The sequence below is a fragment of the Canis aureus genome, chromosome 21 (genome assembly GCF_053574225.1).
Source record: "Canis aureus isolate CA01 chromosome 21, VMU_Caureus_v.1.0, whole genome shotgun sequence".
In the NCBI taxonomy this organism is placed as follows: domain Eukaryota; kingdom Metazoa; phylum Chordata; class Mammalia; order Carnivora; family Canidae; genus Canis; species Canis aureus.
This window is the reverse complement of record NC_135631.1, coordinates 40,095,419-40,110,495: the sequence shown is the minus strand read 5'-3', so window position 1 is coordinate 40,110,495 and position 15,077 is coordinate 40,095,419. Positions and strand designations below refer to the sequence as shown.

At 36.4% G+C, this 15,077-nt stretch overlaps 1 protein-coding gene across 4 annotated transcripts in view; it reads left to right on the top strand.

The window, feature by feature from the left end:
• ORC5 (origin recognition complex subunit 5) overlaps window positions 1-15,077 on the top strand; it is a 95,225-nt gene that overhangs the window by 27,956 nt on the left and 52,192 nt on the right. For all 4 annotated transcript variants that reach the window (XM_077863960.1, XM_077863958.1, XM_077863961.1 and 1 more), the window contains exons 7-12: window positions 2,371-2,419; window positions 2,509-2,599; window positions 7,350-7,402; window positions 9,165-9,277; window positions 10,257-10,304; window positions 14,815-14,925. In XM_077863960.1, the coding sequence (XP_077720086.1) occupies window positions 2,371-2,419; window positions 2,509-2,599; window positions 7,350-7,402; window positions 9,165-9,277; window positions 10,257-10,304; window positions 14,815-14,925 (465 nt within the window). The remainder of the gene's footprint in view (window positions 1-2,370; window positions 2,420-2,508; window positions 2,600-7,349; window positions 7,403-9,164; window positions 9,278-10,256; window positions 10,305-14,814; window positions 14,926-15,077) is intronic.

Here is a 15,077-nt window from a genome sequence, read left to right as displayed (position 1 = left end):
TGGGTCCTGGAATCAAGTCCCACATCAGGCTCCCTGCATGGAGCCTGCATTTTCCTCTGCCTATGTCTCTGCCTCTCTCTGTGTGTCTCTCGTGAATAAATAAATACAACCTTTAAAAAAATTGCACCCTTATTGATTTAGAAATAAATTCCCAGAACATCTCATAAATCCATGATCATGAATTCAGGGACTGGAATCTGTCTGTAGGCAAATTACTCGGCTGATAAATGAGTATCAGAAGAGTGCAAATGTCAGGAATAAGTGAGATAATAGGTGGCCATAACTAATAATTATCATACTGTACTTCTCCTGTTAATATTATGAGCATGATCATTTGCTGAGCACATGGTCATTTCTTAAAGTTATGCCTCTGTCTTGCCTACCGTGCAACCCCTTTTCATGAATGTGACCAGGTAAGAGTATAATATATACTTAAGGTTTAATGGAGAGATAAATGGGAGGAATGTTCCGTGGGAGTGAAAATTTATTATATAAAAAAATTATCTAAAAATTATATCTGCCTGGGCTTTGGAATTATTATTTTTTTTATTTTATTAGCAGCCTTTTTATTTCCATTCTCTGGGTAGTTGGGAAGACAGTTTAAAATACCAGTGGACCTGAAGTTAGATTTGCTGTAAGTAATCCTAATACAAGGCAGTAAGATTCGCTTATATTTGAGGATTTATATTGGGCATAATATTGGAGAGCACATTTGAATGTTAATAGTCAAAGGTGTGAAAATAATTATTTTTTAAAGATTTTATTTATTTATTTGGGATAGAGAGCACAAGCAAGGCAGAGGGAGAAGCAGACTCCCTGCTGAGCAGGGAGCCCGATGTGGGACTCCATCCCAGGACCCCAGGATCATGACCTGAGCCAAAGGCAGACACTTAACTAACTGAGCCACCTAGGCACCCCATGAAAATTATTTTGTATTTGGACAGATTATTTTGTCAATTGCCTTTTTTAATGAGGTCTAGGATTTATAGATTTCCTTAGATACAGAGCTTGTATTTGGATAGTTAAGGGTACTCACAATTATAGTTTTAATATACTCAGCAAGTTCTTATGGAATGACATGGGGAAAATACTAACTTACTAAAGTAAAACAGGAAAATAGTCTCCTAAAATTATCTTCATTACCTCTTTACTGCTATTTGTAAATGATTAAGTATATATTTTAATGTTTGGGCCAAGAAAAAAAAAAAGCAGTTACTCAATTTGTTTACCAGTTACTCCTGATATTGTGACATGTTACTGAATTATGAAGCAGGGTTCTGATCTGAAAACCTGAAACTAAGTTAAGAAAGTTGGCCTCTCTACACTTAATATTAACAGAGTTTGGAAGATTTTTCTACCCTAAACAGTTGCTTTTTATGGAGTAAAATAGGAAAAACTGTTTAAAGGATTAGTTCTCAGCTCCCTCTTACCTTCTAGATTTGAGGTTGGATAGTTAATACATTTACATCTCTCTTTCACCAGGCTTTATTATGGAATCATTTAAGTAAGAAATACTTGCAATCAAGTTCATAGTAATAAGTGACAGCAGTGTGTTTTTATCCGTTTCCTCAAACTACCTCTCAGTAGAATTCCAGTGTTGATTCATGAAAAATTATTAAGTAATTATGATTAGTTAGTGCTTCTTGGGGGTGCCTGGGTGGCTCAGTAGGTTAAGCATCTGCCTTCAGCCCAGCCTTCAGCTCATGTACCCAGGGTCCTGGGATGGAGCCCAGTGTTGGGCTTCCTGCTCAGTGGGGAGTCTGCTTCTCCTTCTGCCCCTCCCCCCTGCTCATGTTTGTGTATGCTCTCTCTCTATTTAGAAATAAGAGTTAGTACTTCTCAGACTTTGGAATACATAGATTTTTGGAGAGATTGTTAAAACATGGATCCTGGATCTCATTCTTAGAGATTCTGATCTAGTATGCCTGGCATGGTGCCAAAAACTTGAATTTATCGTCGTTTCAGGTGGTATTGCCAATCTCATAATTTTGAATTGTACTGAATGAGATGATGTTTGTTTTGTGAGAATGTTCAGACCTTAGAAAGTAACAGGTTAATTATTTGGGCTAGTGGTATTGTGTGTTTTATGGTCCTTTGCAACAGAATTATAAACTAAAATGACAAATTACGCTTTACTATATTACTTTATATCTAGAAGCAAATACATTAGGATTTAGTCAATTCAGGAGTATTTTACATGTTTTACTGTCATTTTCGATATTTGTTTTATTGTTGTAATAAGCTATAATAATATTTTACTTTAATTATATTGAAATAAAATTGCCTACATTCTAATAAACATTTTACTTGAAAATAATTCCCAGTTGTGGTAGATAAGTGCTTTTTCTCTTTTTTTCCTTTTATTTACAGGCAGTGCTTAATTTTCCTAAATATTGTGAACCTGTGGTTAAAGGAGAAGGTAACTATGTAATTTTACTTCTTAATATTTGTTTTGAAGCAATTTCTGTAAGATCTGAATTTTTGAAATTTTTCTGTCTTTTGGGGTAGCAAATGAACGTGATACTCGCAAACTCTGGAGGAATATTGAACCTCATTTGAAGAGAGCTATGCAGACTGTTTATCTCAGGGAAATATCAAGGTAATTTTCTGTTTAGTGTGTATAATATTTTTATCTTTAGTTTGGATGTTTTTTCTACTAAACTGTATATGTTTTCCTTCACCTTCTTCACATTAGGAAAACATGAGTTTTGAATCGTTTCTTCTTACTTTTGGAAGGACAGTTTTTAACCAGTATATCACACAGTTTGGAGCAAGGCATATATCTCACAATTGCTGTTTTTTTTGTTTTTGTTTTTGTTTTTTTTAAGTCTGGAAAGCTACAGAAAAATCAGCTTTAGCTTTGTTTTTTATATTTGTGTTAGATATTTGAATAGGTTTAATGAAAACTTGATTATTAGAGCAATGTGTAAATCAAGTTGTAGGTCTACACTTGTCTTATTAGAACTTCATAGGTAGTGAAACTACTCAGGAGATATGGTAGCATTTAGTGCAGTGGGAAGAACGGGGTTTTGATTTCTATTTCAGCCATTTTCTGCCTTGTGTGATCTTAGCAAGTCACCTAGAAACCTCTAGGCCTCAGCTTCCTCCTCTCACAGTTCTTCCAAAATTTAAAGGATGTGTGTGAAAATGTTTGTGAATGATACAGTGTCTTACAGGTGAGTAAGCCTCAGTTACAAAACAATATAGGAAATTTAAAAACATCAACAACACAATCTACTTTTCTCACTGGTCAGTACAGTAGTGTTATGATTTTTCTTTCATAAATACCTTAATCTGTAATTACTTTTCATACTAACTTTGCTTTTCATTTAATTAACTGATTAGGGTGGCTGGGTGGCTGACTGGGTGGCTCAGTTGGCTAGGTGTCTGCCTTTAGTTCAGGTCATGATTCTTGGGTCCCTCTGCCCCTGGAACTGAGCCCTGGATCTGGGGCCCTGCTCAGCAGGGCGCCTGCTTCTCACTCTCCCTCTGTGCCTCGAGCCCTGCTGTGCTTTCTCACTCTCTCTCAAATAAAATCTTAAAAAACAATTAGCTGATTAGACTATAATTCAGGGAGAAATTTACGTTTTTAAATAAATAGAAACATTACAAAGGTACTGTTGTTCTCTTCAATAATAAAAAGTCATTTGATGATTTTTGGAAGTCACAGAGTAGAAAAGCTTATGATCTGTTCTTTTAAAGGTAGGAAACTTTGGATGCTTGTTAAAATGATTTTACATGATAATGAAAGTACTTAGAGTTTCCTGTAGGGTAGTGATGGCCACATATCCAGTTTTCTTCACAAGGTCAATAAGAGCAGAGGTACTCCTGGGTGTCTCAGTGGTTGTGTGTCTGCCTTTGGCTCAGGTTGTGATCCCGGGATCCTGGGATCGAGTCCTGCATCAGGCTCCCTGCGTCTGCCTATGTCTCTGCCTCTCTCTGTGTGTGTTTCCCATGAATAAATAAATAAAATCTTTAAAAAAAAAAAGATCAATAAGGAGAGCAGATAAAATCACTCATAACTCTTGCCTGCCTTATAACTAGGAGACTATGGAGTTAACTACAAACTTCAATTTATATGTAATTAGTGAAAGGAAGGCAGGGGAGCCAGCTCTGGAGCTCATGCTGATGTAAAACATTAGGCAGTGACTGCAAGGAGAGGACAGAGGAAGTAGGAGATGGGGTCACTAGTAGTGGTGAAAGACAGATGAAATCACTTTAGGATTTTTGGACCGGTCAGTGAGTTTTGGCTTCAATGTAAAGTCACCAGCCTCATTGGCCCCTTATAAGAGAGTCAGCTCTCTAACTCCAAAAGTCCTAGATGGCATCTTCTGATAGAAGGCTGTTCCACCTAAAATGAAAATCTGTTGCTTAGTGCAGCCACTTTCATTCACGATCTTAGCCGGATCTGGAATAACGCTGCAGCTTTTATGTCAGCACCTTCTGCTTCACCTTGCACTCTTATGGAGACGGCTTCTTTCCTTAAATCTCATGAACCAACTTGTTTTTCAAGTTGGCTTTCTCTCCTCTCTCAGCCTTCATAGAGAGTTAGGGCCTTGCTCTGGATTATGCTATGGCTTCAGGGAGTGTTGTGGCTGGTTTGATCTTCTGTCCAAACCATTAAAATATTCTCCATATCAGCAGTAAAACTGTTTTGGTTTCTTATCATTTGTGTGTGCACTGGAGTAGCACTTTCAGTTTCCTTTAAGAACTTTTTTTTTGCATTTACACTTTGGCTAACTGTTGGTGCAAGTGGCCTAGCTTTTGCTTCCTCACTAAGCTTAATCATTTCTAACTGGTGATTTAAAATGAGAGACCGGGACTTTTCCTTTCACTTGAACACTCAGAGACCATTGTAGGGTTATTAATTGGCCTAATTTCAATATTGTTGTGTCTCCGGGAATAGGAAGGCCCAAGGAGAGGAGGAGATGGGGGAATGGCCAGTCCATGAGCATTAAAGTTTGCCACCTTCTGTGGGTGTGGTTGGTGACCCCCAAAACAATTAGAATAGTAATATCAAAGATCACTGATCACAGATCACCATAAGAAATAATAAAAATGTTCTTTTATCCATTCATCTTTCGATGGACACTGAGGCTCCTTCACAGTTTGGCTATTGTGGACATTAGAAACGACAAATACCCACCATTTGCTTTGATGTGGAGGGAACTGGAGGGTATTATGCTGAGTGAAATAAGTCAATTGGAGAAGGACAAACATTATATGGTCTCATTCATTTGGGGAATATAAAAAATAGTGAAAGGGAATAAAGGGGGAAAGAGAGAAAATGAGAGGGAAATATCAGTGAGGGTGATGGAACATGAGAGACTCCTAACTCTGGGAAATGATCAAGGGGTGGTGGAAGTGGAGGCAGGCGGGTGGGGGGTTGGGGTGACTGGGTGACGGCCACTAAGGGGGGCACTTGACAGGATGAGCACTAGGTGATATGCTGTATGTTGGTAAATCAAACTCCAATAAAAAAATTTTTTTAAAATAAAGAAATAGGGATCCCTGGGTGGCGCAGCGGTTTGGCGCCTGCCTTTGGCCCAGGGCGCGATCCTGGAGACCCGGGATCGAATCCCACATCGGGCTCCTGGTGCATGGAGCCTGCTTCTCTCTCTGCCTGTGACTCTGCCTCTCTCTCTCTCTGTCTGTGACTTAAATAAATAAATAATAAATAAAATATTTAAAAAAAAATAAAAAAAATGATAAAAATGAAAACATTTGAAATAGGGGGTGCTTGGGTGGCTTAGCTGGTTAAGTGTCTGCCTTTGGCTAAAGTCATAATCGAGCCTGCTGAGCAAGGAGCCTGCTTCTCCCTCTCCTTCTGCCATTTCCCTCACTCATGCTGTCAATCTCTCTCAAATAAATCTTTAAAAAAAACTGAAATAGTATGAGAATTACCAAAATATGACAAAGAGACATGAAGTGAGCAATTTTGGGAAAAATGGCACTGATAGACTTACTTGATGCAGGGTTGCCACAGACCTTCCATTTGTAAAAAATGCACTATCTGCAAAGCACAGTGAAGTGAAGCATGGTAAAATGAAGTATCCCTGTATTTCCATAATTTTCAGCTATGCTTGCAGGTTTGAAAAAATACATTCAGTTTGATTTGGGATATTTAGTCCTGGTCTGACATTTATTTTTAAATTAGTATTTTAAGGGCAGAGTTACAGAGTTGAGAAGGTCCTTAGAGATCATTGCATCTAACTGCCTTATTTTTTGGTGAGAAGGTTATTGATTTATTCAAGGTCATACAGCTACAACTTGTCTTTCAGGGCAGGTTTTTTCCTTGCACTGTAGTATATTTCCTAATGAATTTGATTTGTCATATCATTACTTCATATTCTTAATAATATTTGAGGCCGTTTAATAGTTTTAATGGTAAGATCAGAGGGAGATAGTGGAAATGGCATGAACTTTATAGGCATTCTACAAGGATTCAGTTCTTAGCTTCATTACTGACTGGCTGGGTGTTCTGGGGCCTGGGGCAACTTAACCTATGGTCTTCAACTTTCTATTTTTTTTTAATAGTTTATAAGATTTTACTTATTTCAGAGAGAGAAAAGGAGCAAAGGGAGGAGCAAAGGGAGAGGGAGGAGCAGGCTCCCTGTTCCACAGGAAGCGCAATGTGGGACTCGATCCCAGCACCCTGAGATATGACCTGGGCCGAGGGCAAGAACTTTAACTGACTGAGCCACCCTAGTGCCCCCTATTTCAAATTTTTTCATTTTTATTGTCTCTTATGGTGATCTGTAATCTGTGATCTTACCATTTTAATTGTTTTGGGTACACAAACTGTACCCATAGAAGATGGTTGCATCTGATACGCTCACTGGAGCATTGGGAGTTTTACTGAAGGATAGGTGATATTTATTTATTGGTACTTTTTGGTAGCTTCAGAATTATGATCAGGAAAAGAGATTAAAAAATTATCATTTGGGGGACCTGGGTGGCTCAGTGGTTGAGCGTCTGTCTGCCTTTGCCTCAGGTTGTGATCCTGGGGTCCTGGAATTGAGTCCCACATCGAGCTCCCTGCAGGGAGCCTGCTTCTCCCTCTGCCTGTGTCTCTGCCTCTCTCTGTGTGTCTCTCATGAATAAATAAATAAAATCATAAAAATCAGCATCTGGATATTGCTATGTAAGTTTATATTGTTCTAATACTCACTAAATGATTTCATTGAGGTATCAACATGTACAGTTACATGTATATATTGTCTTATTTATAAGGAGATAGACTATTTCCTTCAATCAAAAAATTTAGTTTTTCTAGAATTCTTTTAAGTACAGTATATTGATTTTTATATATATTTTCAAACCATTACTGCTCTTCTATTTTCTTTCAGTTCACAGTGGGAAAAGCTACAGAAAGATGACACAGATCCAGCACAACTGAAAGGTATCAAAGGAAGTATTGAGACAGTGAACAGAGACATTTCTTTAATTACTAATAATCAAGATACTGAAGTTAATACTAAAGATAGCATCAGTCAATAAATAGTGTTACAGAAAAGAATTTACAAACTACGATGATACTTTAATTAATGATTTTCTCTTAAATGAAGCTCCAGTTTATGAGAGGAAATAATTTGAATACCAATTTTACATTTTCTAAATGTTGGATTATATCATGTAGAAATTAAGCAGTTTAATTTCTTTAAGTGCTTTTGTTCAGTTGGGTGACACAGTTTTATCATATATGTATTTCTTGAGTTTTATGTTAACTCAGTTTAGGGGTTGCATTTCTATTGGTTATATTTAAAACTGCTTTGTGCTTTTGTTTTCTTTAAAGAAGCTATTACTTTGGATTTATCCCAATAGAACAACTTTACTTAAAAAAATGAGCGAGTATCTAAAATACTCTTATTTTAAAAAGTAGATCACTGGCTAGTGATTGAAAGAAATAGTGTGAAATTAAGTGGTGTTGCAGTTCTTTTTACCTATTTTGGTTTCTAAGTGCCCTAGATGCTATATAAGTAATTTTCAATTGTGTGTTCTAGTAGAAAGAAATAGATGCTGGGCATTAGAAAATCTCAGTAATTGGTCCCTAACTGTATGACCTTGAGCCCAACTCAGTGTCTGCATCTAAAATGAACAGAAAGGTGCCTAGGTGGCACAGTCGCTTAAGTGTTTGACTCTTAGTTTCAGCTCAGGTTATGATCTCAGGGTACTAGAATTGAGCCTCCCATATCAGACTCCATGCTCAGCATGGAGCTTGAGATTGTCTCTCTCCCTTTCCCTCTACCTCTCACACTTGTGCTATTTCTCTCCCTCTCTAAAATAAATAGATCTTTTAAAAAATAAAATGAGAAGAATATCTAAGTTACTGTGAAGATTTAGAGATGCCTCGGTAATAAGGTGGCACCTCACAGTGTCTGACACATACTAGATATTCAGTAAACATCAGATTCCTAACTTTTCTGTAAACATCAGTGCTATTTGACCTTTGTTTTTCTTATGCATTCAGTTATTTCCTTTGTATGGAGTACCGTAGGGACACACACACATACAAAACCGTATTAGATGTGATTTCTTCAGTAAATAGTATAGCTTGGTAAGAAATAAAATTTACGTACAATTAACTTAATACAAGGTATAAAGTTACATGAGTCATAAGAGAAATTCACAAAGTAGGAATTCATAGGGATAGATTTTTCTATTTTGGTATGATAGAAAAGCAGCAGGGAAAGTTTAATGGAAAGTGTGGCTTTGAAGGGAAGAATGGGTAGGATTTAGGCTTCTGAATAGGAGAAGCTAAGCAAAAATAATAGAATGAACAAGCATATGATTGATAGTAATGTTTATCACCACTGCCGGTGCATTTTAATGGCACTTTAAACTCGGAGAGGAGGTGATTTTTACCAGGGAACACCATACAGAAGTCAAAAGATCAGTGAGAAAAGATAAGAGATACTTAAAATCTAATAGTAGTTTATTAAATGCCTTCATAAGGACGCCTGGGTGGATCAGTGGTTGAGCATCTACCTTCAGCTCAGAGTATGATCCCAGAATTCTGGGATTGATTGCCGCATTGGGCTCCCTGCAGGGAGCCTGCTTCTCCTTCTGCCTTTGTCTCTGCCTCTCTCTCTGTGTCTCTTCTTGAGTAAATAAATAAAATCTTTAAAAAAAAAAAGGCTTCATAAAAGATTTTTGTTACATAGGTCTCTCGGCATATACTCATGTGGAACTTCCATATTACTCTAAGTTTATTCTAATTGCTGCATACCTCGCTTCATACAATCCAGCAAGAACTGACAAGAGGTTCTTCCTTAAGGTAGTTATTAATTCTTTTTACTTTGTTTTCAAAGAGTCCAGGAGTGTTTTGAAGTTTCTAAACACCTCTAAGTTTTTCAGGGGCAGAGATTAGATTGCTAATATATACTTATTATATTTAGCACTTATTCTTCAAAGACTTTAAATTATGGTCACAGCCTAAATGGGGGAAGTAGGTAGTTTCACAGAAGAGTTCAGATATACGTTAGGTAATAATTCTAGATTTAAAAAATAAATAAATAAGGTTTTGTGTAAAGTATGAGAGATGGGAATAATTTTAAGGATGGTAACTCCTTTATTGTTCTAGAGCTTCTATAGTAATAGTGCCATGCACTGCATACAGCATTATCCAGAGCATTCAGAAGCTGCTTCTGCATGTACATTAGTTGGAGAAATCCCACTTTGGAATTGTTTTCTTTTTGAAAAAAAATATGCAATTTGATTTATTATTAAATGTATTTGTAATAAATTTATTTGTTGTTTTGCTTATGTCTTGCACTAGTCTTTAGTATCATGAAGGACCACATCTGTTTGTTTCTCTACAAATAAGTACCACGTGCTTAACTGAATATTCTCAATCTGTGTTTCTATGTGAATTGACAGTCTACCTTAAAGATGAATAAAAACCCATTTATCTTTGGAAGTTTTGTTTTTATAGAAACAAATATGTTGTCAATATAAGTTAATCTTTTAGGAAATACCAATATTTTATTTTAACACCTTCTTCTTTACGTATGTAAAGAAGTAATCTTGTATACAATCAAAATCTTAAGTCAAAGCACTAAAATATGTTGATATTTTAAGTGTTAGTAAATAAAATAAGAAGCCTAAGATACATAAATTAGTATTATATTTTTTTAATTGTTTTAGATTATGTTTTAAATTAACAGTTTTTTTTAACTGTTTTAAATTATATTTTCTGTTTTTGTGGACTCTTACCTTTTTTCCCCCATCTTAATAGTTATTTTCCTTAATTGCAGCATCATGGGAAAATTAAGAAAACGAACTTTCTAAAGAAACATGAAAAGGTATTTACATTTTAATTTTTCTGATGAGAAAAAGTCATGAATTCAGGATACTGTAGGAAGTGGATGAATGCATGCTTTTATTAGTCATTTGGATGTAAGAAGTTCTTTATTGGTAAGGTGCCATTATAATGTTCTATTAGTATTTGGTACAGTGATGAAAGCACATTAAACGAGCTGGTAGTAGATATGAAAGTGAGTTGACAAGTTCTTTTAGTGAATTCATAGATGAAAAAGACTACCCTAGAATTTTTAACTAAACACAGCTGGTTTTCCTCTTTTACCCTTTGAAACCCCCACAAAAATGACACTGAAGAAATAAGAAAGACGAACATGGAGGGACTAAGAAATATACACAACGTGAAACTGCATTGTAGGTAGATGCATAGATGACCAAGCGGCACCTAAGCCCAAAAGCAAGCAGATTTGACCTGAGGAATCTGGAGCAGCTTAGAAATTAGGGGCCCTTAGAGTGTTTGTAGGCCAGGTATGGGGCCACAACGAAATTGGCTGAAGGGGAATTTGGACCATCCCTTTGGAAAGAGTGGATTTGTACAAGTCCCCAAGAAGGACAGTCTTGACAGAGGGAACCATGTGAACAAAGACTTCATGAAAATGTCTTTAGTTGTAAAGGGACTGTAGTTCTTTTGATGTGATTCTTACTGATTTGACTTACAGATTTGACTTTTGCCTCTTGTCTTTGGTTCATGTCGTTTTAAAATCTGAGCTTAACTGAAAGCTCCCTGTGTATACCTACTAGTTTGTATTTTTGTTCCTATCTTCCTGAAATCTTGATTGAATGCTTATTTTATGCCAGGGACTCTGCTGGATGCTATGGATAGAGTGGAGAACAGAATAGCCATTGTCTCTGCCTTCATGAGGCTCTCAATCTAATCAAGACTTTAAATATTAGGGATCCCTGGGTGGCGCAGCGGTTTGGCGCCTGCCTTTGGCCCAGGGCGCGATCCTGGAGACCTGGGATCGAATCCCACATCAGGCTCCCGGTGCATGGAGCCTGCTTCTCCCTCTGCCTGTGTCTCTGCCTCTCTCTCTCTCTCTGTGACTATCATAAATAAATAAATAAAAAATTAAAAAAAAAAGACTTTAAATATTAAAAGGAAACCACATGAATAATTATAGTAACAGTTGTTTTAAAAATACTATATATCTTCAATTTGTTTTTAAGATTTTATTTATGTATTTGACAGAGAGATAGAACACAAGCAGGGGGAGCAACAGAAGGAGAGGGAGAAGCAGACTCCCTGCTGAGTAGGGAGCCTGATGTGGGGCTCCATCCCAGGACCTTGGGATCATGACCTGAGCCAAAGGCAGATACTTAACCAACTGAGTCATCCAGGCACCCCTATATATCTTCAATTGTATAATTCTTTTTCTCTGAGTATCCTTAGCTGACACTTATTTTTTAAGAGTTTGCTTTTTAATTTGGCTAATGTATGCGTGATACCAGATTACTTACCAATCAGTTTATGGAGAAAAGCAACAGTTTTTCCCCTCTCCTCACCATAGTCTCATTCCCCTCTTCTTTGAATTGTTTCTAGTTTTAGTTTTTCTAGTGTAAATATCTATAACTCTAAAGTTTCTGTCTCTATTTTTCTTGGTGTAACTTGACACCAAATTTGATGTCATTTAACTCAAGAATTTGATTTCCATTTTTGATTTTTTTTTTAAGATTTTATTCATTTATTCATGAGAGACACAGAGAGAAAGAGAGAGAGAGGGAGAGAGAGAGGCAGAGACACAGACAGAGGGAGAAGCAGGCTCCATGCAAGTTGCCCGACGTGGGACTTGATCCTGGGACTCCAGGATCATACCCTGGGCCGAAGGCAGACGCTGAACTGCTGAGCCACCCAGGGATCCCCTGATTGTTCTCTTTTGACAAGCCTTCATTCTCTTTAATAAGCTCTATAGTGGATTTAGTAGGTATTTCTCAGACTTTTCCATCTCCTCTAGGAGGGAATCCAATTTGCATGTATAGCATCAAAACCTATGGTAAATAGGAAAATAAATATCATATACCTTATATGCCACTAGAACACTTTAATTTTAAATTGGATATGTATTTTCTAATCAGAAAAATGTAAAAAGTGAAAAATTTTCCATTTCAAGCAAATGGATTTGGTGAGGAAATTTCCCTGCTAAACTCAGACCCTGTATGAAGAGAGGAAAAAAAAATCTTCACTGAGAATTTCAACCAGAAGCTAGGGCTTAACACTGATGTGGGGGGCAGAATTCATAGTGTAGAGAGAGGGGGGAGAGAGAATCTCAAGCACACTCTGTGCTGAGTGCGGAGCCCAGTGAGGGACTTGATCTCATGATCCTGACTTGAGCTGAAACCAAAAGTCAGATGCTCAGCTGACTATGCCAGCCAGGTGCTGTGATGTTAACCACTGTTCTTAAACTCATGCAACTGACAAATGTTTGGTAACAAATGTTGAGTATCTAGAATTTTTTTTAAAGACTTCTTTAAACCAGTAAGAAGGTAAAAAATACAATCAATAAGTGGGTAAATGATACAGAAAAGAACCTGAATGTCTAAAAAACCTGACATGATTATCAGCCTCATTCACTAGTGAGAGAAATGAATCTTTATTTTTATTTTTTTGAGAAATGAAACTTTATACAACAGCTGTTATTTTATGTTCTTGGATTGGCAAAAGTAAAAAAAAAAATCTGAGGATTTAAAATATTAGTGATAATGTAGAAGAGTAAGAGCCTGCATATTCTGTAGGTTGGTAGTAATGAAGTTAATATGTGAATGTATTTTGTATTGGTCACGATAGGCCAGACTATGCAGTAGCAAACAACAAACCCCCAAACCCTCAGTGGCTTAACATAACAAAGATTTATATGTTGCTCATGACACAATGGAGTGTGGGTTGGGTAGCCTTTTATAGTGATGCCAAGTGAAACATGGTGATTTCCAAAGTGGCCTCCAAAGGGCAAGAAGATTAATGGATTAAAAGGAGATTAAAGGTTTGAAAGGCCAAGCTTAGAAGTAGGTGACATCACATTCACCCACAGTCATCTATGGGCAGGAGATACTAGTCTTTTCTGCGCCCTAGACGAAAGTGTTGCTTAACACACAGCATTATCTCTGCCTTCTACTTTAATTTCTCAGTCCCACTTAGAGAAACTCACCCATGTGCTGAAGGGGAAGTGTACAGGATTGTCTGTCACAGGATTATTTTTGATGAGTTATAGTGATGAATTTTTAGGAGTAGATAGTGATTTGTCATAAAATGGAATTCCATAGGGTTTAAAAGTGGGACTTAGAAGTGCATGTATCAATATGGATAAACCTCAAAAACCTATTGAAGGATAAAAAGCAACATGATTGAGTGGTATGTCCAAAATAATATCATTTATATGAGATTAGATCTTGCAAACTGTGCTATATATTGTCTATGAATACATATGTAGTAGTAATATAAAAACTGTCATGAAAGTGGTAAAAACATCAAATTCCAGATAGTGGTTCCTTCTAGGGAGAAAATGGGATGTGAGAGGAGTGTAAGGGAGCTTCAAATCTGTAATGTGATCTAATGTTTTCTTTGCACATATTGCATAATGTTAGGGATTGATAAAATTGGGTGCTGGGCCCACTGTTATTTATTGTATCAGCTTCTGTTGATATAATAAATAGAGAAGTAGAGAAGCCTCTACTTCTCTAAATGTTTGAAGTATTTAATGAGAAAGGATCTAAAATTTAAGATTGGAAAATGATTTCTAAACTATTTTTTAGATATAAATAGCTAAAGTAAATACATACTTCATTTTGTAATTATGTGTATTTTTCTTTATAGTCATTCTTAAATAATTTTTCTCATGCATGTAAATATAGATTTCCATTTATTTGCCATCGCTAATAGAGAGTACTTACATTCTAACAGTACTACTAAAATTATAGAGTGGATCTTGAGCACTTCAGTTTTCTGATGACAAGAAATTGTACCATATGGTTTTGTACACAAGTGTTTAAATTTTACATTGTTTCAGGCTGATATTCACAAACTATCAAATCTTTTATTAGTTTTCTGAGCTGGTATTTACTATAACTGATCTTTTTAGAACTATTAATGTTGAACAAATATATTTTCCTGGTGATGGTACAAAAAAGAATGAATAGATGTAAGCAGTAAGTTCTCGTTGAGTTAGTACCTGGACCCTGGTTTTGGTTATGCACCATTTTGACAAATGACTTGCCTTAACTCACCATCTGGTTGCAAAAACAAAATAGGTGTGATATTCAGGATTAGGAATGGATCACTGTGAGTTGTTCTCTTTAATATCTGTTTATGCTAAGTCAGAAAATCTTGAAGAAAATGTTGAAAGATAAGTCATGATCATACCAGCTAAGGTTTTAACGTAGGGAATGGAAGTTAGAATTGGTAGGATCTTTGAGGAGCACTATACATATATTGTTACTGGGAATTTGTGGTACAGAAAGCAAGTGCCCTGATATAAGAAGAAAACCATGTTCTTTTTGTTACAGACAAGCAATCATCTTCTTGGACCAAAACCATTTCCACTAGACAGATTATTAGCAATATTATATAGTATCGTGGACAGCAGAGTTGCTCCAACAGCAAATATCTTTTCCCAGGTAAGCTTAATGATAGGTTATCACTTGTCCCCTCTGTCTTTATGGAATTCTTAAGGTAGCATAGTTGGTATAGTTCCAGGCATTTAGATATTCAGTCAGCAAATGTTACTGCTTGAGCTAAGTAATGAACAGTGTTCTTGGTAAGTACTTGA